This window comes from Chamaea fasciata, unplaced genomic scaffold, assembly GCF_029207755.1.
Source record: "Chamaea fasciata isolate MVZ Bird 193981 ecotype frontalis unplaced genomic scaffold, bChaFas1.0.hap1 SCAF_7, whole genome shotgun sequence".
In the NCBI taxonomy this organism is placed as follows: Eukaryota; Metazoa; Chordata; class Aves; order Passeriformes; family Sylviidae; genus Chamaea; species Chamaea fasciata.
The window spans coordinates 9,639,455-9,662,786 of record NW_027094092.1 but is presented as its reverse complement, the minus strand read 5'-3'; the positions used below and the strand labels follow the sequence as shown (position 1 = coordinate 9,662,786).

The 23,332-nt window shown below is 40.5% G+C and overlaps 1 protein-coding gene across 2 annotated transcripts in view; it reads left to right on the top strand.

Annotated features, from left to right (window-relative positions):
* The first annotated feature begins 8,425 nt into the window (after positions 1-8,425).
* The window catches only part of PRMT3 (protein arginine methyltransferase 3), a 54,877-nt gene continuing 39,970 nt past the window's right edge, over positions 8,426-23,332 (top strand). Inside the window, exons 1-7 of one of the 2 annotated variants that reach the window (XM_066187502.1) lie at positions 8,426-8,559; positions 9,165-9,247; positions 10,286-10,335; positions 11,430-11,532; positions 11,943-12,096; positions 15,259-15,400; positions 18,415-18,480. In XM_066187502.1, the coding sequence (XP_066043599.1) occupies positions 8,426-8,559; positions 9,165-9,247; positions 10,286-10,335; positions 11,430-11,532; positions 11,943-12,096; positions 15,259-15,400; positions 18,415-18,480 (732 nt within the window). The remainder of the gene's footprint in view (positions 8,560-9,164; positions 9,248-10,285; positions 10,336-11,429; positions 11,533-11,942; positions 12,097-15,258; positions 15,401-18,414; positions 18,481-23,332) is intronic. The other variant, XM_066187503.1, reaches the window with a different exon arrangement.

Sequence of the window (23,332 nt, the reverse complement as noted above, 5' to 3'; positions counted from 1 at the left end):
ATTCTACCCCACCACCTAAGCAAAGTGCCATTGTTTTACCAGCTCTCAAAACCATCTCCAGGGCAAAGGCAGGCAGACAGTGAGCAAGGATGAGTAAATCCAAGAGGAACTGTGATTGTTATGCTGTTCCCCTTGTGCCTCACAGATCTGTCTGTGAGCCACCATGCAAACACAGGTATCATCCCAGCCTGTGTCTGTGGCTTGGAGGTGAATTCAACATGGTTGAACAGTGCAACAGCTGCTTTGTTAGCATTTTATGTATTGTAAATCAAAGAAGCTTACTTCTCTTACTCCTTAGTGCCCCAGCCCACAGACTAAGCAAGAATTTACCATATTGCTTTGAAAAGAAAAGGGAAAGCTCAGAAGCTCTTGTGTTTCTAAGTTTCAAACTGATGGATTGAAAGTGGAGGAGCCAGTAACTGTGCCGAGGGCTTGGTGGCATAGGTTTGCTCATGTTTAAACTGTGAAACTTCGGCATTTGCAAATGTCTACTTCAAGGCAACATAAAAGACAACAGACCTCTTTCGCTTTTGTGGCTTTGCTTACCAGCTACAATGTGCCATATCAGAGTGTGAGGGTTGGGAGGAGAGATCTGAAATTTAGCAGCTTTAAAAAAACCCAAAAAAACCCAACCCAAACGTTTTTAATCAGCTTGAGAGCTCAGTGGATTTGCGAAATCGTTTGGGATTAACAGGCTATTGATTGCTAATAAAACAATATTTAGCTTTGTCTGATGAACAGCAATGGAAAAAGGTGTGGGCACCTTGTCAAACAAGGGCCATTGAGGACGGATGATGGGTTAAGTGTGGGGGTCTGAATGGCAGCGTGGGTGCCCAGTCTTCAAGGAGAACTTGTCAGTTGTTAGTGAGGCTGGTGAAAGGAAGGACGCCAGCGCCTGATGGCTGGGGTAGTATTGATGCAAGTTAGCTGACTAATCAGATTGAAAAAGTCCCATGGTATTTATGTCACTTTAATTTTCATCAAACAATTGGAGACGACAGCACTCTATTAAGAAGAGGTTGATCCAGAACTAAAGCTAAATAAATTAGGGTCTCAGTTTAATCAAATTATCCCTCTGCTGGCCTTGGATTAACTGAGGGAGACAGCGTCAGTCTAGGCACTTTTCATTGGCTGATTTTTTTTTTTTTTTGAAGAAGCTGGTACAAAGAATGGGAGATTTAACACACAGCTACTACTCATAATACCTCCAATAAGCACCTTTTAAAGAAGCAGGAATTAATATTTATCAGGAAAATTTGCAGTCCTACTGAAGGATATTTCCATTTTTATGTTACGAAGGTTTTTTTTTTCAGTGAAATGAACTGAAAATGAGGCTAAAATTTGTCAACAAAAATCTAGATTGAGAGAACCTGAAACAAGCTGGCACAGAAATGGAAACACCAGCCCAATGCTACCTAATGATTTCTTGCTAGACTCATAATATTTTAGTTTACCTGCTCTACAAATGCTTTGATTGCACATTTACATTTTGCTATTGTTTACTTACTTTTTTGTGCAAGGTAAGAAATTATTTTTCCTCCTCCCCACATTCTTTACACCTCTGGGTGTAAAAATCTTTGAGGTATCCAGATTGTCTCTGAGAAAATAATTTTCCCAAGCTGCCTCATATCTTCTCCTGAAAAGTTTTCACTAGAAGTTTACAGCAAGAGGTAGTAACTGTCTTTTCAATAGTTATAACATGAAAAAAAATCCTGTGTTTATAGTTCCTCTACAAAGAATTAACTGTTGCAATAAATCTTTCAAGATTTTGAAATATTCCAAATCTGTGTGCTGTCATAATCATTGTAAAAAACTCTGGTTTTCTAGACATAGAAATGAAAGTAAAATCGTATATCTACTGCTGGAAGCAAAGAACTGAATTCATCCCCATTAACCACAAAATTTTATTTTTGAAAAATGCAACATGATGAATAAACACCTCCTTCCATCTTTGTGGCAAAAATAAAAATAATTTTGTGAGAAAAGCAGGGTAAAAAGATGTGGTATTGTGCCCGAGTCTACTTCTGATTGCTTCTTTCTCTGACTTGTAACTTGTTTTTGCTGCCTGTGATCATCAGTGCTGTTCCTCTTTCTTCTGAGGCAATCACAACTAAAGGAAAGCAAAGCTGAACAAATAAGTACTTGTATTTTTGTTACATCTGTCAAAATGGAGATAATGGGATTGGCTGTGATCTAGTGCACACTCAGGTAGATCATTTTCACTGCATGTGTAATAGATGTGAGAAGTATGACTGGCTTCTGTTCGTCCCTATTCTCCCATAATCTAAAAAGTAATTTCATAGTATTCCTCTGCTTGCATTTCATTTCTGTTCTTATTAAGCCCTTGGAAATCCAGGCACTAAGCACCCAGTTCCTTACATAGCTATGCACACACATCCCAATGCTCCTTGCATTTATGATTTCTAAATTTCAAGCTCAAACAATTTGATCCTCATTTTTTTCTCGCCCACTTCAGATTCCACTCTTTGGTCAGTTCTGGTGGACATAACCTTTCAGATGTTCATCCCTGGACAAGAAGGGCTTTTTTTTTTCCCACGTAACTCATCTACTTATTTTCTTCCAAACCTTGTTAAATGCCTGACATCCTCTCTTGTGATACTAAGCATCTTGAAGATACTATATAAAAAAAAGCTAAGTGCCAAATAATTGCTTTAGGGGGGCTGTTTTTAATGCACAGCCCTCACAATTCCACTAGTTTGACCTGAAAGCTGATCAGAATGCCATCTGCCTTCACTTGTTTTCTTCCTGATGATGAATAAAGATCATATATTTCATGGTAAAGATGTTGTCTATGGTAAATGCTTTATTTTACTTCTGATAGGGATAGGATTTTTCTTGTAGTTTTTCTGCACAATCATTTACCCTGTGTTCAGGGTTGTTTTTCCCTGTAGAAAACAGACATTTTCCCTGCAGAAACACAGGTATGATGAGACAGAAAAGTTTGAGATGCTTACAGCTGCGTTCTCTGTGAACACTGGTTTATCCTCAAGGTGCTTATGAATTTTTTTATCTGCATTTACCCTTTGGACAGAAACAGTTAATGTAACTATGAAGACCAGTGATTTTCTAAGTATCTAATAATTCCTTTAACATTACCTGTTTGGGGAGATCTCAGCTGGATTCCAGTGACCTGTAGCATCTGAAACCGTCCCATTTTCCTCAAGCTGCTCCACAATGCACATTTTATGGAGGCACTTCTGTAGAGGTATAAATGTGTGTGTGTGCGTGTGTGTGTGTGTGTGTGTGTGTGTGCGTGCGTGCGCGTGTGTGTGCGCGCGTGTGTGTGCGTGCGCGTGTGTGTGTGTGTGTGTGTGTGCGTGTGTGTAACATACTGAGTCTCAAACTTTGTAACAAACCCTAACCCTAGTTCCAGGGTGAATTTTTGCTAAAAACCAAATAAAACAACAAACCCAAATCCCCCAAGTAAATAACACCCCTTCCCCACCCCTCACCCCCCACCCCCCAAATAAAAACCAAAAACCCAACAACCCAAAACCTGCCCCTGACCAGAAGAAAGTTTTGTTTTGCAGCGCATACTTCCCTTTAGCAGCCCTTTCCAGCCCCACTTCAGCTCCAGATCTAGGCTTTCCTTCTCTCTCAAGCTTAAGCGTGACCCTGCTTTGAGAGTGAGCTCTACAAAGGGTCTTCTGGGCTTTGCCCAGATAAAAAATACCTCAATCAGTTATCTTAATATGCTAAGGGGAATATGGCCATCATTTTATGAAACTTTTAAACTGACTGAGCATTTAAATACAGAATAGCAATTCTGCTTTCAATACTACAAAGTTTTCCTTATGATAAGAATAAAAAATGCCTTTTGGTTTCAGCTCATTCCCTCTGCATACAAACTGGCACTCACATTTTCTGATTTATACTTCATTTAAATCTTTCCAAGCTTCTATTATTTTAACAGAGTCTAAATTCATCCTTTGGCTGTGAGGGCAAAAAAGGAGTAAAGAGCTCCCTATAATTAATGATGTTTTACTTGCAGGGATACCATTCTGCAGAAGGTGAGGTTTCTGCACCTCCTTCTGTTGCACCTAAGGCCTCTGGAGCTGTGCTTTCCATTGCTGTGTGATGTGGGGAAGTGACAGCTTTGTGAGAACCTGTTCATCTCTACGCATCTTAAAGGGTCAACAAAAAAGGCACTCTGTTTTTAGACTGCTGGCTATGGAGAGTTTCCATCATTAAATCAATAAAAATGTAACAAACTGGGGTGGGAGGACTGGGTATAAGTGTATTTGCTTTTGGGAATGTCATTCTCGGCACTTATGTGTAGCAGGCTAGCTTTAGTATCCAAGGAGTGTGAATTAAAATTTCGGACAGTTTGGACTTTCTAGATAGAATGCTTTTGAAAAATAGTCTTCAGTTTTGAGTTTCACGGTTGTGTGCTGTTGTCTGCTCTGTTGGTGACCTTATGAAGTTAAAATTTTAAAATTTAAAAAATACAACTCTGAATACACAACGAAGAAGTAATTTGGTTTGTTAATATGAATTTTTTTTTAATCTGCTCTCTCCTTTTTTTCTAATATATTTTACACAAAAAGGGTAAAGTCATAGCAATTTAATAACAGTTTGTTAAAAATACCTTTTTGTTCCCTACAATTTCTATTAACATATTTCTTTGCTTTTGAATTATGACAATCACGGGGGTTACAAAAAAGTGACGCAGGTAGGGAATAAAATTACACATGCCTGGAAGTCCAGATGAAACAAAGCCAACAGTTTTCCCAGTGTTGTGTTTCCAGAACTAGAAAAAAGTTTGAAATGCAGTAAAAAAAACCCAGCAAATATTTGAAGTTTCTTCCCCTTGGCCCAGATTATGAAATAGTAATCCATTACATTGTAAATCTTCCTGTACCATGCAAATCCCTTTACAAGGATTAGGAGATTGTAACAAAGATGATCATATTTCAAGAGGTACCAGTGTAAATTATACATTTCTGCTGCAGATTTCATACAGTCCTCACCCAGCATGTCACATACAGTGACCCAAACGAACAGGTGCTTTACATTTATTGAGAATCTTAATTCACACAACAATAAAAAAGAAGGCTCGGTTACAAGGCTGTGCAGCACATTCAGCCTGTGCTCTCTGAGGGAACTCAACAATAGCTGAGGGTGTGCAATGGAGCAAAGACTATGCAATCAGTGACCCCTTGCCCCTCAGGGGCGGGAGGGGGGAGAGGAGAATTTCAGTAAAACACAAAGAAGCTGCTGTTTCTGCTTTTGCTGCTATCAGCCTGGGTGCTGCTGACAGAGCAGCGCCTCTTAAATCTATTTCTGCTCCTAACTGCTTGAGCAAGAGTAGAGGGAAACTGTTTTATCATTCTGCATCACTTCTGTTTCTTTCAGGGGATCAGATCCTATTTAGGAGATACAAGGTAGAAGCATCTGACTTGGCTAGATTTCCTCTGTACACTAAGGGAATGCAGCACTTAGCCAGCATTTTGCACTAATTCTAATTCATTGAGTAGTACTGAATTGCTATGAAGGGAAAAAAATTCCATGAGAAGCACTTAGTTCACACCGCTAAAATTGTTTGCAAAAATTTGTGGTATCTTCTCATACCTGTAGAAGTCTGAATAGATATAGGATTTTTAAACAGTACAGGACAAAATTTGTGAGGGAGTCTGATTTAGTAGCTCTTAGACCCGTTTTCAAATCTGGCATTCTGGTCTTATCTAAAACCAGTTTCCAAATTTAGATTTTTCATGTCCCTCTGGATTTGCCTGTAACTAAGCAAGCCTAATCTGTTTAATTAGTACCATACTTAAAAGTCTTTGTTAGCTTTGAGAGATAGGAGGATGAAAGGGAAAATTAAGGTATATGGGACAGGTATACAAGTACAGCTGATTACAATCAGGGATTGTAATCCAGACTTTCATGTTTCCTTCCTGAATCCTGCATCCCACTCCTTTTTTTTCCTTGAATTTGTTACCAATCAATTCAAATCTTTGCTTTTATACTCAGCAAACACTACTGAATCTGCATTCTAAAAATGAGATGACAATCAGACCCTTGCTTACACCACTCTACAAATGACCAAAACCTGCAAAGATGATGACAAAGCTGGCTGTCACTCTGTTGAGCAACGATTATAACATATTAACAAATGCTTGGTACCTTCCCTTACACTGAGAGCTACATAACAAGTGCCGTTGCAGACTCAGCCTTTGCAAAGTAAATATCATAGAATCATAGAATTATGAGTTGGAAAGGATCTATCAGGATCATCAAGTCCAACTTCTGGTCCTGGGCAGATCACCCCAAGAGTCAGACCATGTGCCTGAGAGCACTGTCCAAATGCTTTCTGAACTCTGCCAGGCTTGGTGCTGTGACCACTGCCCTGGGGAGCCTGTTCCAGTGCCCAGCCACATTATGGGTGAAGAGCCTTTTCCTGATATCCAGCCTGGACCTCCTGAACAACTTCAGGCCAAACTTTGCTGACTTTTTAACCTACTCATGGATTACCAATTTGATCCAAAAGTACAAGATGTCATTTAAAAATGCGCGATGCCTAGGGAGGCACAGCTGACTAACGGCAGCAATGAGATTTGGCAGATCTCTTAAGTCTGTCAAGTTAGGGAATAAACACTGCACATCTGACTCCGAGCAGTTCTAGCAGGATGAAGAGCACACCTCTACTCCTGCCATTACATAAGGTGGTCAGGTTCCAGGTGAAATAGTAATTTCATTATTTTTGGAAATATCTATAGTAGCACAGATATGAACTTAGGCACTTTGAGGGCACAAATCGTAAAAATTCCAGCTTTGACATTTGCCCCACCACATCCTGCTTAGGAGAACTGCGGGAGCCAGCACTGTATGCTTCTAAAGAGATGTGTGTTTCTGTCAGGCACAAAATACAGCGAAAATGAAGGAGCTTCAGTAACCCAAACTGCAGTATCAGGTACTATGTTCTTCAAATTATGAGCTTTGGTTTTCTGTATAGTTTTTTAATCTCTTTTTAGCTTCTGCATTTGAATGAGGTCTCAGTTATAAAAGAAGTTATAAATGAAGAATTTCTTCACAGAAAGGGTGATTAGACATTGGAATGGGCTGTCCAGGGAGGTGGTGGAGTCACTCTCCCTAGAGGTATTTAAGGAAAGACTGGATGTGACACTTAGTGCCATGGTCTTGTTGTAAAAAGTGGATTATGTAAAATTTCCTTAAGAAAGAATGTCCTGTAACGTTTGATCTTTGCATACTTTCAAGACTAATCAACAAGAAGAGAGCTATAACTGGTAAAACAGGGAGCCACTAACAAAAGCACTAAGGGATCTCCAGGTGTTAGAAAAACAAATTACTTGTTGGTAGAATTACCTCGTTTAGGGCTGGACATGCTTCAACGATCTCAGACCTGCGGGGAAGTTAACAAAGCTTGGGAAGGACCTACCCCTGATAGTGGACACAAAGAATGCGGAATTTACAGACCAGAAGGACACTTGGCAGAACTCCCAAGATAAGGAAGACACTAATAAAGAAAACTCAGCAATTGTGCTGCAATCAGTTCCAGCTGGGTAAAAGGTAAGTCCAGAAGGGGAAGATCATGGCCACGGACCCACAGCACCAACCTAAGAAACCACCGACTCAAATAAAGACTGAGCACTCAGCCTAATTACACATGAGGGGGAAGAGAATCTTTAACCAAGAGAAGGTAGAACACTCATTAATAAAAGAACTGTGTAACTTGTAGCCAATGGACATGAGTTCGTAGGCTGAAATGTATACATAGTGTATAATGTATACATAGTGTATAATGTATACATAGTGTATAACGTGTAAATAACAGTTCTGATAGTTTGTGAGCTTTTTTTGTGGATTACCACCGAGCACCCAGGCTTGTGCAACTCTGAAATAAACAACCGACATCTCTCGAGTGTGCAGCATTGGCTTGTTGCACACCGGGTGATGAATCCGAGTTTTGTGGACAGTCTCGTTAACAAGGTGGCGTTCGGTCGCAGATCGGACTCGATGACCTCAGAGGTTTTCCCAGCCTCACTGCTCCTGTGACTCTGCGGTTCTCATGTCGCTAAACTTCATTTAAGAGCTGACGTTTAAAAGCGCGCGCTGTTCCCTTTAACCCTCCCCACCGCGGCCGCGCTGTTTGCGAGGCACAGAAAGCGGACGGGGGAAGTCGGTCCTGCTCCGCGCTCCAACACGGAACGCGTGTGTTGCACCCTCGCCGGGGGATGGCCGAAGGACGGACATCCTGTCCCGCCGCCCCTCTGTGCCGCTCGGTCCGGTCTGTCCCCCCGTCCCGCTGCCCCTCTCCCCCGCAAGATGGCGCCGGCGCGGCCCCTCAGCCCGGCGGCGGCCGGCGGCTCCGCCAGGGGGCGCGCGCGGCCCCGCTCGGCGGCCGCGGCCGGAAGCGGCGCGCGCGGGGCGGCGGCGGCGGGACATGGATCCTTCTGAGCAGGAGCAGGACGTGCCCGCGCTGTCCGATGGCGAGGGCGCCTGGGACGACGAAGAGGAGGAGGAGGAGGAGGAAGGCGCTGCCGTGGCCCAGCAGACCCGCTGCCTCTTCTGCGACAGGTAGGGGGCCGCGGGGCCCCGGCAGGAGCGCTGCGCTGTGAGCGCCCAGGCTGAGCCCGCGGGAGGGAGGTGGCGAATTCCCGCTGTGGAGCCTCGCTCTGTAGCTTGTTGATCGCATACACGGCCTCTGTGGAGCCAAAAGTGTGTTAGATTCGGACTCAAGGAGGGAGTAACGTGGTAATCCGCTTCCCTCGTGCTGAAGCCCCGTGGAGGCACTTCTCTTTCTTTTTTCATATTTTCCCCATCGCCAGTATCGAGATGAGAGTTTTTATTCCGATGCAGCAGATCGAGCTGCCCCACCAACCTTGTGTTGGTGTGGTTTTGAGGTATCGGGTTTAACGCAGGCTTTGCTCTCAGGGAGTGTTTGGAAGTTAACAGGATTTGTGGTTTTGTCAAACAAAATTTTTGATTTGATTGGCTTTTGTTTCAAAATGCTTGACAAGCAAGGTAAAAATTTCTTTGTGAGCCACGTAAGTCACTGCCTGGTCATCGTCTCTCAAAGGCAGGAAATGTGTTCTGAATTGCCCAGAGCGTATAGCGTATAGCACTCGTAAGTTAGAACCTAATGTGTGAGTATTGCATATTTAACAGTTTGTTATTTACAGGATGTTTAGTTCTGCGGGAGCTGTGTTCTCCCACTGCAAAACTGAGCATCAGTTTGATGTTAGTGACGTGATCCAGAAACACGGTAGGTTTTTTTCATGACTTGTCGTTTCCTTTTGTGTATGAGTATCTCATTTAAATAAATTGCAAATATTAATTTGTTTCTGACTGATCTCCTGGTTCGCAGGAGAAGCCCCCAAGACTGAATAAGATGAGCTATTGTAGAAAAATGCTTATACATTTTCTTTGTGCTGGCTGCTTCCTCTGTGCTTTTTCTGCTGGTAAAGCTCTCAACCAGTGACAAAAGTGAGATTGATCTCTGCTGGCTTGTGCTAATTCCTCACTGCCTACTTGATTGACCTGAGCCAGACACTATATGATTGATTTGATTTGATTTGATCTGATCTGCTGGGAGCTCTTGCCTGACCAGTGATGCTGTTGTTGGGCTCAGAGCCCCATGGCTTGTGTCCTTCAGGTGATCACAGGAAGGCTGCCTTCCTGTCTCTGTTAAATTCTTTTTAGTCAAGTTTAAGGTTGGCTGTCATCATATATTCTGTATTGTAAGATCTAGTCTGGTCTGTTTTCTGTCTAAAATCCAAGAAATAGTGCCTTGGATTTATCTTTGCTGTTCCTGGGGAGAGAACACAGTTAAACTACTAAAAATTGCCAAGGTGGCTATTGTAACTCAGTGTTGGTAGGTATTCTTGATGAGTAGCATCAGTTTACATTCTTTTAAGCAGAAAGGTAAGAAGATGAACAGGGGAGCACAACAGCCTAAAATGTCAGCAGGGTACCTGGTAGGAGATAGAGTGGCTATCCTGATGACTTGCTTGCCAAATGAATGAATTCCCTGTTTATAGTTCCCATCTGGATGTGTTCCAGTCTTAATTTGTGGCAAATGTATTTGCCCTGAGGGTGAGGATTTCCTGGGTTAGGCCTAAGGAGAAGAAAAAACATAGATGGAAAACTTAAGATAGAAGACTGCTCTAGATAGTGAGGTACACCCAAGGGGAAGTTTGAAACAATTACCAATTGAACAGGTATTTAGTATTCCCATAACTGTAAAATATGTGGTCCTTTCTGTAATACAAATGCTCTCTCCTTTTTTTTTTTTCCCTCTCAGGACTCGATTTTTATGGATACATTAAACTAATAAACTTTGTCAGATTAAAGGTAGGTGTGCCACATGCTACTTCTGTGTTCTGACTGGAGAACAGTGCTGTGCTTTCAGTTTGCCCATTTCTAGTAATTGCATGGGATTTTGTGTTGTAGTTTTAGAAAAAGAAATCACAGGAATTAAAGTAGCTCTTGATTGGTTTATCTAGAAATGAGGCTGTTTTAATTTTAAATATCTTTAATTAATGTGAAGGTTTGTTTTCAGAAGGGGATGTTGAGATTTGCACAAAGCCTCCATGCTGTGTAGTATCATCTTATTTTATTAGGGGTTTTTTGTGCCTTTAACTCTGCTGTCTTGCTTCAGAAATGGATTCACTTCTCAAGAACTGACGTTTCTCAGTCCTTTCATGTGTGTTGGTGTAAAAGCCTTTCCTGAGGCTGTGAGCTGGCCAGAACCATACTTAGTAAGGACAATACCTCAACCCTTAAGTTACAGGACTCAAAACTCTGCTAAGATGATACCTGAGTCAGGAAAGCTAATGGGTACCTACACTTTTAAGATAGGCCTTCGTATATTTTGTGGGTCCTGTGACTTTGTTCCTTCATTATTCCCTAAAAGTTTAGGTTAAAACAATACCATCTTACCTTATTAAGTTGGTTTTTTTTTACGTCAGTCTTCAAATCTTAAATTCTCAAGTAGTTACTTAATGCATAACTATGTAGAGTAAACACAGAAAGGCAAAAACTGAAGTCCAAAACTGACTTCTCTTTTCCTAACCAAGTATTAACAGCAGACAATACAGTGTTTCTGACTTTTGTCCTACAGCACTGTTCATGTAAGAGCACCTGACAGGATTAGTGTCTTGGATTTATTGGTTGGCCAAACACCTGAGTGAAACTGGTTCCTGAGAGCAGTGCAATCCTGCAGGTTTCCTTCAGTATCTGTCAGTGTGCTGTGCATTACTGCTTGCACTGAATTCCTGGAGCCTGGGGCTGCCTGGGCTTTCCCAGCCTTTGCTACAAAGCTCCTTCAATAATACCTTGCATATTTTACTGTGTGAAAGAACATGTCTTTGCGTTGTTTTCTTGAATGAAATTGAAGGGCTGGTGTTTTCAAAGGAACTTAGCTTACATGTTCTTCTCCTGTCTAGAAACCAACTGGAGCATATTTGAGTTCTCTCAGGAGCCCACTGCCTTGGGAAGGAGAGGAATATTTGAAACCAGAACTGGAAGATGATCTCTTGCTTCAGTTTGGTAAACAGCTGCTTCAGTATGACTCCTGCTTTGTGGTGTAAATGTGGTATTGTCAGAGTTCATGTGAAGCATTGTCACCGTTACTCAATTGATTTATGTATCTGAGAGACTCCACACAATAATTATACCTAATTTAATTACATCTAAGGCAAATGTCTCTTCTGGAAATAATGAAACACTAGTATTTAAGGATGCCTGAATTCTACATTTATTTGCCTTTACTTGTATATTGCTTCTAGCATATTTGCTTATACTGCCTGGCCTTGTGTTCTGTAGTTAGCTCTGTGAAATTCAGTGCCTTCTGTAAAACAACCAGCTTGTACAAAGACAGAAATAGCACAAAGTGTTTATGATCTGCTGTGAAGCCATACATGATTCGTAGGTATTCTTTTTCCTCCCTGTTTCATCAGACATAGAAGATCTTTGTGAACCTGTAAAAGTTTTGCCTTCCAATGGTTTGAGTGATCCCATGGTGCTCCTTGAACGGTTGAAACACACAGAGCACCGAGCCAGAGCTGCAGAAGCAGCCTTGGCCAGGGCACAAGATGATCTTCAGAAAATGAAGTAAGTGCGTGAGTGAACTTTTGGGGTGTTTTTATTTGATGTGTTTTAGGTGAGATGTTCATGTTCAAAGACGAGTAGAAACTGAATGAAGTAGTAGAATGTAACTATGGAATAAACCTTGGAGTGGGACTGTAGGTTTAACTACTCTGTTGTAGATGGTTGGTAAAAACTGCACAAAAACCTGCACAGATTGAAAGAACAAAGTGTGCTTAGGAAAGCTAAGCAAGCCCATCTCTCAGAAGCAGATACTTTCCTTCAGACTTCTCTTTGTTTTTGAGACACCTTTCTGTTAGTCTTTTAGATGGGAATTTAAACACTGAGGATGCACACACTGGAGAAGAGAGAGACTGACAAGTTAAATACAGGACTCCAGATAGGTTCAGCGTTTGCTTCAAACAGCAGTTGTTAGTAGAGTTCAGTTACAGTTTGGAGAAAGTTTCAGTGAAATTAATAAATCAACTTTTTTCAGCTACTTCTGTTTTCAGTATCAGATGAGGGTAGTAAGAATATTCAGTGCATCACAGTCAGGACATCCCTGTAGCTACTTCTAAATCTTGAAGTCTGCAAAATACGGGTTGATGATGCTCATGGATAACACAGAAATATAAACCTAATTTAAATCCTCTACAAACATGTCATTTCGAGGTCCCACTGACCAGGCACTGAAATTATATTTAAGAGACTTGGAAAAATAATTCATTTTCCTTTGTGTGAGAAGTTAATCAGCAAAAACCCCTGTGTTGTAAAATACATTTGAGGGTTTGTTGTACATTTTGACAGTACACATTTGGTGCTACAGGTAACTAAGTGCACCAAAATAAATTCATGTATTAAAATCCTCCCAGCTGTGAACAATTATTTATGTCAAAAATTATCAGTTTTTTCTTCAGGTGAGTTTGAATTTCGTAAATTGTACTTTACAGCACACAGTGCTTTCTGGTATCTCTGTGTACATTATGCATTAATTGATCATAAACAGTAAGAATTAAAGAAATTTGTCACTGTGCTTCAAAAACTTGGGGGTATTTTCTGTGTGTCCTTTTGCCTTCTTCATGTCCCATTCATTTTCATCTGAAACAAAAAAAAACCCGCTTCAGGTCATCAATTTCTTTTGAGCTCTCTAAACTTCAGTGAGGCTTATAGGTTTTTTTGAAGCTAGTATATCAAATTACCTGCTCTTGTAAGAGGGAGCCTTTAATTTTTCTTTCTCAATGCAGCCTCTTCAAATCAACAGGGATCAGCTGGCAGCAAAAATAGCCAGATGTAGATCTGATGAAGCAGCACAGTTTTAAATTATGGACAGATGAGCCAGTTGCATTGTAGTAGTCTAAATGCTGTAATTCAGTGGTTTGTGCTGGAGGTTATTCCACAGAATATCATCTGCTCCCTTTCAGGTAAATCTCTGTGAAATAAAGACAGTAACATTTCTATAAATCAGATCGCCTCTAGCATTAGATGGAACTTAGAGATTTAAGAGCACAGCTTGTCAATGCTGAGCTTTTTAATCTGTCACCTCTTTAGAGGTGATGGCTTTTGTTTTACTTAACCTTTTTTCTTGATTAAAAAGACAGCAGGGTAACTGTGTCTTTGGAGTTTCTTTGGTGCTTGTGTTGCATGCATAAATTAGAGGAGCTATTTGCTTAAATAATTTTAAATTAAATCATTTAAATCTCACACAGTGCTAATTATACTTAATTGCATGTCACAGAATCCATTTTATAAAAGTTTAAAATTGTATCATGTAGATATTTGTATAAAAGTAAAGAAAATGCAAAGTACTATGTTAAAGAGCAATATTAAAGATAAGATCCAGATGGTTTCTGTGTAAGCAAATACAGGAAGTTTCTGAAACTGATGAAATTTCAATACAAAATCCCTTACCATATTCTCTTCCCCATCCAAACTAGTTGAGCAGGGAAGTAGTTGAAATGTCAGGAGTGAAATAGTGTATTTGGCTTTGTTGTTCTATAAGGAGGGTATTGGTAATGAGATTATTACCTACAATTTCTATATGTGAAGTTCCCGTTTAAGAAAGTGATTGTTGTTAAAGGTGAGTGTCAGCAGCTTTAGAGTGGTCTAGGGTGCAGCTTTTGTTGCTCTTGGACTGTAGACTTGGGAGGAATGTTGTCTGGCTGAAGCATGTTTACTTTTTCACTTCATTGTGAGTGTAGTATGATCTGCTTGTTAATGTCTAATACTGCTTTCGTTATAAACCCCTTGATTTGTGTATTTTGTCATCAAACCTGCTTTGGGGCATGAGAGCATGGAATCAGGGAATGGTTGAGTTGGAAGGGAACTTAAAGCTCATTCAGTTCCAGCCTCCCTGCCATGGACAGGAACACCTCCCACTATCCCAGGTTGCTGAGAGCCCCATCCAGCCTGGCCGTGGACACTTACAGGGATGGGGTATCCACAGCTTCTTTGGGCAACCTGTGCCTCACTGCCCTCACAGTAAATTTCTTCCCAATATCCAGTGTAAACCTACTGTCTTCCAGTTTAAAAGCCATTTGTCCTTGTCCTGTCATCCCCTGTCCTTGTCCAAAGACCCTCTCCATATTTCTTGTAACCCTTTTAGGTATTAAAGGACAGAGAGGCTTCTTTTCTCCAGGCTGAACAATCCCACCTCTCTCAGCCTTTCTTAATGTGTTGTAGGAATGCAAGACCAGGGAGGAGGGAAAATAAACAGCATGAAATCAAAGTAATAAATTGAATTTTAAGCTCTTTTTTCACCCAGATGCCTCAGTTTTAAAATGCTTTCTTCCCCCTTCCAGTAGTCACCCAGTGTTGTGTGGGCTGCAGTTCTTATGTTCTTTGTATTGAGTCTGTATCTGCATTACACAGCCTGACACTGCAGTGCTGGCTTTTATACCAGCAAGTGCGGAATAGATAATTCTGCCTTAAAAATAGAAACTACCCCCCAGTATTTCAGTGCTGCTAGTTGCTTGCTGTAAGCAGAATGCAGGGCCTGCAGGAGGCTGCTGGAGGGAGTGCAGCAGCCTCGAGGAGCCTGCAGAGGGAGGATGTGCACACCTAAAGCTGCTCCCATTGTTGCCCAGCCCTTGTGCAGCCTGGATTCCTTCCCTCTCCCAAGCCCTTCCCCCCCCCCCCCCTTTTCATGGTCCCATAAACACATCTCAAGGATCTCTTTCTACTTGACGACAGGCAATTTGCTCAGGATTTTGTGATGAGCACAGATGTCAGGAGCAGCTCGTCACGTGGCGCCATTGCAGACCTTCAGGAGGATGAGGATGGCGTTTACTTCAGCTCCTATGGGCATTATGGGATACACGAGGAGATGCTAAAGGTTAGCAAGTCATTGCCACTGCATCTTAGGAGGACCAGAGAGGAGAGGTGAAATGAAGTGGGCTGTGTGCCCGTCAATATACTGCAGAGCAGCTGCATTTTTAACCCCTTCTGTCCATTGGTGGTAGTTGGGCTGGGAGATCATTTTTCAGTTTTATTTCTTTTGTGTAAATTCCGTTTACAGGAAGCACTGGGGACACAAAATCACTTACAGTTATGCTTGATATTACAGTACCTGTGCCACAGCCGTACCTTGCCAAAAGCAGCTTTTTCCTGCTTGTTTAAAACACGAAGGATAAAACATAGTACAGGCAGTGAATATTTTTCTTTAGTTTTACATTTTCTTCCTAATTGAAATTTGTTAGGCAAGACCATTTCTCAAATACTGTGGTTTTCTCTTGCACTGGGTAAACAGAAATTGTTACTTGTGCATGATTCAGTGTGTTGATAACATGACATTAAACAGCTGGAGCAGTATGCTCCTTTCGTATGCTAAAGATAAAAAAAAAAAATTGATGGTTAAAACTTAACAAAGGCGAACCTATGTATGCCCTTTTAACTTTAAAATAAGAAAAAACAAGCAGAAAGCCCAACAGCTGAATTTTAACTTGTAAATTAAAATGTCTTAACGCTTCCTTTCAGAGAAAACGTCATAGTTGTGAGAGTTAGAAGCAGTTTTATCATTTTAAGGCATAAATGAATAAAATTCCTGTCTAAAGTCAAGGCAGAATAGAGAGTTGTGAGGTGACTTTGTGCCTGCAGCTGGCATGTAAAGCTTTCAGCTTTGTAAATCATTTAGTGGCCCCAATGCAGAAATACACATGAATCTCTGTTAAGAATAACTCTGAGGTTATTATTAAGGGGAGGAGATTTTACAGAAGCACAGAGGTGGCTAGAGAAGTAGGAGAATGTTTTCTGAAATGTATAGTCTGTAGAACTGTAACTGAAATACAACTTGAAAATAAATAAAAATGCTAGCTTTTTGGTTTTGCAGCTGTATAAAGCTGTCATTTGAGATATTGTCAGCTATAGGATGAGGAAGCCTTTCTGTTGGCTAGTAAAGTTTACAATAAATCTACATCTCTGCTCGAGATTGGTACAAAATTGTATTTTACTGATTTAAGGGTATGTTTATCAGAATGCTTTTAAGAAGACTTTTGACTTTCCAAAACATAGGAAAAATGATTGCTTTTGTTTTGTGCACATTGAAATTTTTTCTTTATGCTAGGCATTCACTTTGATTTTTTTTTCATGTTTACCTTATTTACATTAATGGAGTGGCTTACTACATGAACATTTTTAATAAAGCAGTCTTGCTGTCTGAATTTTAAGCCCATTTCTGAAACTGTTCAGTCATGAAACCTTTTTTTTTTTCTCCTTATGCCTGGCAGTGGTGAGACGGAGTTTCAATTTGGGGGCTTCTTTGCCAAATACTTCAGAGGTGGAGCAGGAATATTATTACTTCACACTTGCCAAGTGGCTGATGTTTCCCTTGCTCTACCTTTTCGCTTGAGAATTTCTTGGCTGTCATCTTAATAAATTTTTGTAGCATTTTTCTTAAACCAAGAAAGCGTTACATGGCAAAATCAAGTAGGAGAAGGGATTTGGTGATTAGAAACCTGGCTACAATTGCATTGAGTTGGGGCAATGCTGAAGCAATGTGAGGGGCAGGATGCAAGGCTGAAAGCTTTTCAGCTGGCTGCTTTCTCAATTGATTATTTATTTTTAGACTTTTTTGGTCCTTCCAGCAAATCCTATTATATACTGCAGTAGAGGTAAAGTACTGAAAATAGTTGCTCTGATTATAACATCATAGCAAACCAATATGGTTTTAAAGGGTCATGGTTTCTGTTATTCATGTTAATTATGCAGGATTTTAAAACAGAATTTTCTAAAATAAACCCCAGCTGCTTCTTTGGGTTGTATGTGTGATAGTACTACTACACCTAAACCTGGGTTTTAGGATTTTCAAGCCTCAAAATATGTTGTGTCCAGAACTTTTATTATCATAAAAATGTTCTCAGTCACTGTTTTTGATCTTGTTCTTTTATTAAAATACACTTTGTTCTTTCTCACTGTAGAAAATTTCTGTTTGTTTGCTGTTTCTAGAAATTCTTAACTTGCTGTAGTAGAAAAATCCCCTAGATTTAATAAAAATACTGGGATTTTATGCTTCAGCATTATTTGCACTAGACAAAAAACTGCTGAATTTTTTTTTTTTTTTTACTTGTCTCTAACACTTGAACTGCACCATCAACTCCAAATCCTATATTTGGCTGTCAATTTGTGGACCTGCTGATGCATGTTAAGAGAATCAATGTTTTAATAGATTACCTTACTGGTAACCTGAGCTGTGCTGTGGGCTTTTATATACTAAGAAACTAAATATATTTTGTTCTAAGCTTGAAATTATTCCAGCTTCTCTGGCCCTGTTGTATTTCAATCAAACTTATTTACTGTTTTGGACTTCCATCAAATGGGCTGTATAGCTTGAACTACTAGCTTGTCATCAGGATTGCAAATTTGCAGCTTGTTCAGAAACAAAACCAAGTTAATTTGATCCATAACTTTTTTTTTTTTTAACAGAAATCTCTGTGTCACAGGGGTGTCAGAGAACAAAATGATACAAAACATCTTATGAGCTTTTGATTCAAATTTTCACCACTGTATAGGAGGTTTCTGTTTAAGCTGGTGTAGTATTGTCACTCTGTTACTGCTGTTCCTGGTTAGTGATGAACAGGGATTAAGATCTTTGAAACATTCAAATGAACAGGCAGATTCAGGAAACCACAAAATAGTTTCTTATTCTTCCTCTGGCTGACGTGACTGGCTTCATTTGCCAGAGTAAATTCTGCAGTATTATCATACAGAAGTGTCATGATGGCAGGCCCCATGCAGGTACAGTGTGTGCAAAGCATCCTCAGGCCAAGTTGAAAAGCAAGTTGTTGAGCATTTTTGAATTTTCTGGTGTACCTAAGTAGAAAAAGTGAACGCTGTTTATTCTTTGACTGGCAGGATAAAGTCCGTACAGAGAGCTACCGTGACTTCATCTATCAAAACCCACATATCTTCAAGGACAAGGTGGGTAAAACCACTCCAAAGACACAGTCATTCCTGTGGTTTCTTTTCTCTCAAATGGTAGAAAACCTGCAGGTTAGCTGCTCTGTAGGTCTGGGAATGGAGAGTCACAGTGCCAGGATTTGATTTAATGTGCTCTGGCTTTATTAGGTGGTGGAGAGCTGTTGAGCTGCTGGAGGGTGCAGCGTGCTGATAAGAGCAGTGGTGATCTCTATTGTCACTGTGCTGTGTGCCATGGCAGGGGGCTCATTAATTATCCTGGCAGGGTGAAGTTGAGCCTCTCTTGTGGAGGATATTAGGTGGAATCTCTCTGAGGGCTCTTTACCAAGATTAAGTGAATTTCTGTGTGTGCCTGATTCAGTAAAAAGGTCCTGGAAGCCCTGTGTAATTAGAGCTGGGAAAGAATTCATGTGGAACTGATTTTTTTTTTTTTTTTTTAATTAGTGCTGCTTTGTGTCTCCAGACTGGGTGGTTATTATTAAAGGGCTTGGAGCTGTGAGCTAGTACTGCATTTGCAGTGAAGAGGGATTTCACTGATAGGATCTTAGAGTGGTTATGGCCCCTGTACAGTAATAATCCTTTTCCTGTCTTTTGTATTTCTGCTGGCTGTTTCTGATGAGTTTCTTGTGTTCTAAGCTTATAGAACCATAGGATGGTTTGGGTTGGAAGGGGCCTGAGGGGATCACCCAGTTCCAACCCTTCTGCCATGGGCAGAGCCACCTTCCACTAGACCAGGTTGCTCAGAGCCCCATCCAGCCTGGCCTGGGATGTTTTTTTTTCAGGCATGGGGCACTCACACCTTCTCCAGGCAACCTGTGCTGGGGCCTCACCACCCTCACAGGGAAGAATTGTTTCCTAGTATCCTATCTAAGCCTACTACTCTCTTTCATTTAAATCTATTCCTTCTTGTTCTGTAACTCCAGGCCCTTGTAATTCCTCTCCTCATCTTTCTTTTAGGCTCTTTTCAGGTACTGGGAGGTGACAATTAGGTCACCCCAAAGCCTTCTCTTTTCCAGGCTGAACAATCCCAGTGTCAGCCTTTCTTTGTGAGAGAGACACAGTTCTATCCTGGCAGAAAGTATTTCAGTGTTTAATAGTGCCTATTCTTTGTATGTCTTACTTCAGTTTTCAATTGGCAACTACAGCAGAAAAAAAAATAGGAAATAGTTTTCTTCCCTTTTTTGCCTCAATTCATGTCACAAGCATGTTTCTTCTAAACATTTCTAAACTCTTTGATTATAGTGAAAGAACAAGCAAAAGTGTTGTAGAATTATGCTGCCAGCTACTTAAATGATGCAGGTGACTGCATAGGTGGGCAGCTCATCTAACAAAGCAGAAAGATCAATAAAGGAAAGAAAACTTTCCAGAGAGAAATTTGGTTTCACAGACGCCCCTAAAATTGATAACTGCAGGTTTTCACAGTAAAAACAGATCACAACTTCACAGATCTGAAGTTACACAGAATGTGAGGCTTTGTGGAACAGTAATTTTTCATGATCGATGGTGTTTCTCCTGTGCTCTATATGGACATGCTGGAAACATTCAAAACAAAATGGGAAGTAGCTGTTAAGAGTCCATGTTGCTTCAGCCCCAGAAGTAGATGCTCAGGAAGCCGTTTAGGCAGTGTGTGTTCTTATTCTATTGTGAAAGCATTCAGCTTCTCTGAAAAAACCTTAAGTATCGCAACATCTCCAGACTAATTTCTCCACGTGATTTTTACAGCAGTTTTTTGATCAAGGTTACCTCAAATTCATGGTGTATCCAAACCCATTGTGGTGTGTTTGAGGTTGAACTGAAAGACAGAATCTCGATTGCTTTGAGTTCCCAGTATCCCCCATCCATGTGACCAGTGCCCTGCTTAACTTGTGTGTGTCTGGCCAATCGATGCAGCTTTCTCTTGGTATGGAGAATAAATGGAGTTTTCTGCAGAAATCTGGCTTTGAAGTGACATCTCTTACAGACTTCTGCTGAAGGAGCTATGTAGGATACTTAACTTAATGTGCTGTATAGTGCTCGCCCATACTAATGAGTGAAAATTCCAAAGGCTGTTTGCCCTTAAATTTTAATTACAATTTTAAAAAAAGTGAGAAAAAGTCTGATACTCTATTTCCTAGAATTCCCTTTTGGTATTCCTCCCTAGAAAATACATACTGATGCTTTTTGGTTTTTTCTGAATGGACAGTTCTGAGGTAGTTTGAGAGGAACTTGTTCAAAGACCTGAATTTTTATACTCACTTTTGATGCAAGTCTGCATCCTAACCTTTATGATACTAAAGAGGTGTGATTGCATGGTGATAGGTGGCAACAGAGTATCTAGGTTTGTTGCTTATGCATATTGTATTCAGAATCAGCCAATTTGTTCTGTCTCAGCTTTCAAAATAAATTATTAAAACTTGAACGAATCCTGCTTACTGCCTTTGTTTTCAGCCTGTCTGAGGTATTTGAGATGAGAATTCAGATTACCTGGCAGGAGTAGTGAAGGTGGCTGTACTCAGTAAAAGGATGGTCCATTTTACCATGAGAGTATTTTTGGGTGGAAAAATAATTTAGTAGAGCACTGCTTAGTTTTTGTTGTAAGACTGAAGTCTGAGGCAAGCATCAGTGCCGTATTCAGGGAATAAAATGAGCTTTTAAACCACTGTCCTGAGAGTTCGTTGATGAAATGAATTTAATTGGCCTAAGTCCCTGGCCTCCTGTTTTTCTGAATTTAAAGTAATTTTTTCTGTCCCTGAAAGTAGGATACCAGTTTTGCTTAGACTGCAGAGGAGGATGTGAAGCTGCAGTGTGTTGTGGTGTAGTACAATTTCCAGTCCAGCTGCTCCAGGTCTTTGGTGAGAGGCCATATGTGATCTCTGCAAGAATGCGTGGGCTGTAGACTCTTGTCCTTAGGCTAATTGATGATCACTCTGCTTGTCTTCCCCTTCCTCACACGTATTCCAGTTTGTATATTTTCTCTCCAGAGCCTCTTTTCTGTCCCATCCCCTGCCTAAAGCTAGATAAGTTCCATCTGGGTTTTTAAGTGACCAGGGCAGCTGTCCAAAGTGGTGTCTGTTTTGATTTTTTTCCAATTTGTGGTGATTGCTCTCTTTCATGCAACTCTACATCAAGATGATTCTTTCACAGTGGTTTATTTTTGGCTATGACTTCCAGCTGTCATGGCTCAGAGATTTTGTTAACTACCACAGGTGAAATGTTAGAATAGGTGATGTTGGGAGGGTGTGAGATGTCAGCAGCTGCAAGAGTATTGGTTGTTATTTTCTGTTCCTGTCTCCAGCAGACTCAGTTTAGGGATTTCTGTAGCCTTAACATGCTCTCACCTGACTTCTGAGCTGTAGAGTTGACTCCTTCTGAAACATAGCTGCAAAAAGAGTTGCAGGTGGAACAAGTAACTCTGTCCACAGCTTCTCTCCACGCAAGCGGCTGTCAAAGGTCACCATCCCGATGTTTTCTAGTTTGTTTCCAGGTTGTAAGTGGCTCTGCCGAGACAGGTGGTAGTCAATTCTTCAGTCACTGCTTCCCAGCAGCTCCCTTACACTGCACTGAGGAGGAACAACTGCTTTTGTTCATGCTGGCTTCAGGATCATTGTTCTGTATCCATCATCAGAGTGTATGGAATTGTGGCAGACCTGAGACACAGAGCATTCCTGTGTTTGCTTTGCTGCTCTTTGTCAGGTGAAGTGCAAGGTTTTGTTGTGCCAAAGCAAGAGTGATCAGTAGCTGATAACTGGAAAGTGTATCTGCAGCAGGGTGCATTATTGCCTTGAAATATTTTGTAAAATGGGGTTATAGTTCTCAAATATGGGATTCAATAGTGAGGGATTTGATGCCTTCTTTGGAAAAATGTTTAATGTAATGAAAGCTGTGAGGGCAGGTTTCACAGGAGAAGAAGAGACAGTGAAATAATTTTTTCTTTCTGATAAATTCTTGCTGTGACTGGTAATTCTGACAGTGTTGTTAAATGTAAGCTGTACTTACTGTCATGTTGAGGTCTTGTGTATGGGAAAGTAAGTTCTGTCTTTGCTGTTCTGATTCTGTTCATGCTTAGATGCTATACGTGATATGAGTGGCTTTATATAGTATTTAGAAAACTTACTTAGATTTTCAGACTTCAGAACATTTTTGGTTTGGTACTTAGAGTTTTTCAACACCATTAGTAAAGCTTGGCTCTATTAGATATGAGTCTAACAGTGACACCACTGACGATCTGGCCAGTGCAATAAAATACACCCTCAGGATCTCCAGAGATGCATTTCAGCCCCAGTAATTCAATGAAAACATCAAGCCTGGAACTCAGCTTAAAAATCTACTTTAACATATTCATAATGTTTTTAGCTGTTGAGAAGTTTCCAGAATACACTGTTATAATAGCAAGGCCTGAAAAAGGCTACTTGGTAAAATCTCTATGAAGCTTGAAACTGCTGGCAGCTCAACTCTGCTTAGTCATAAATTCGGTACCCTTTTCTTAGTTGCTTCACATTTTTTAACTTTTCAGTCTTTCTATAGTAGCTGATATGTGATACACAAAAACCCAGGCATTTTCATGGATGTTATTATGCGGAGTTTACTTTTTCTAGCTGTAGTGGTGAAATTCACTCTTTCATGAAAACTCTATGGATTCCATCTTAACTGGATTTTTTTTTTTTTTGCTCTATTTTGGTTATAGATAGTGCTAGACAGAAAATATTTCCAGGTGTTAAAACTGTGCCAGTGACCATTTTAAAATGTAGTCATCTTGAGCCATGGCTGTTTTGAGGCACTGTGGCCATGTCTGGCAGAAGATTCCTAAATAAAGTTTCTGAATAGACTTTTAATTAAAAACTACAGCTAGAATATGTTTTCCAAGTTCAATTACTAG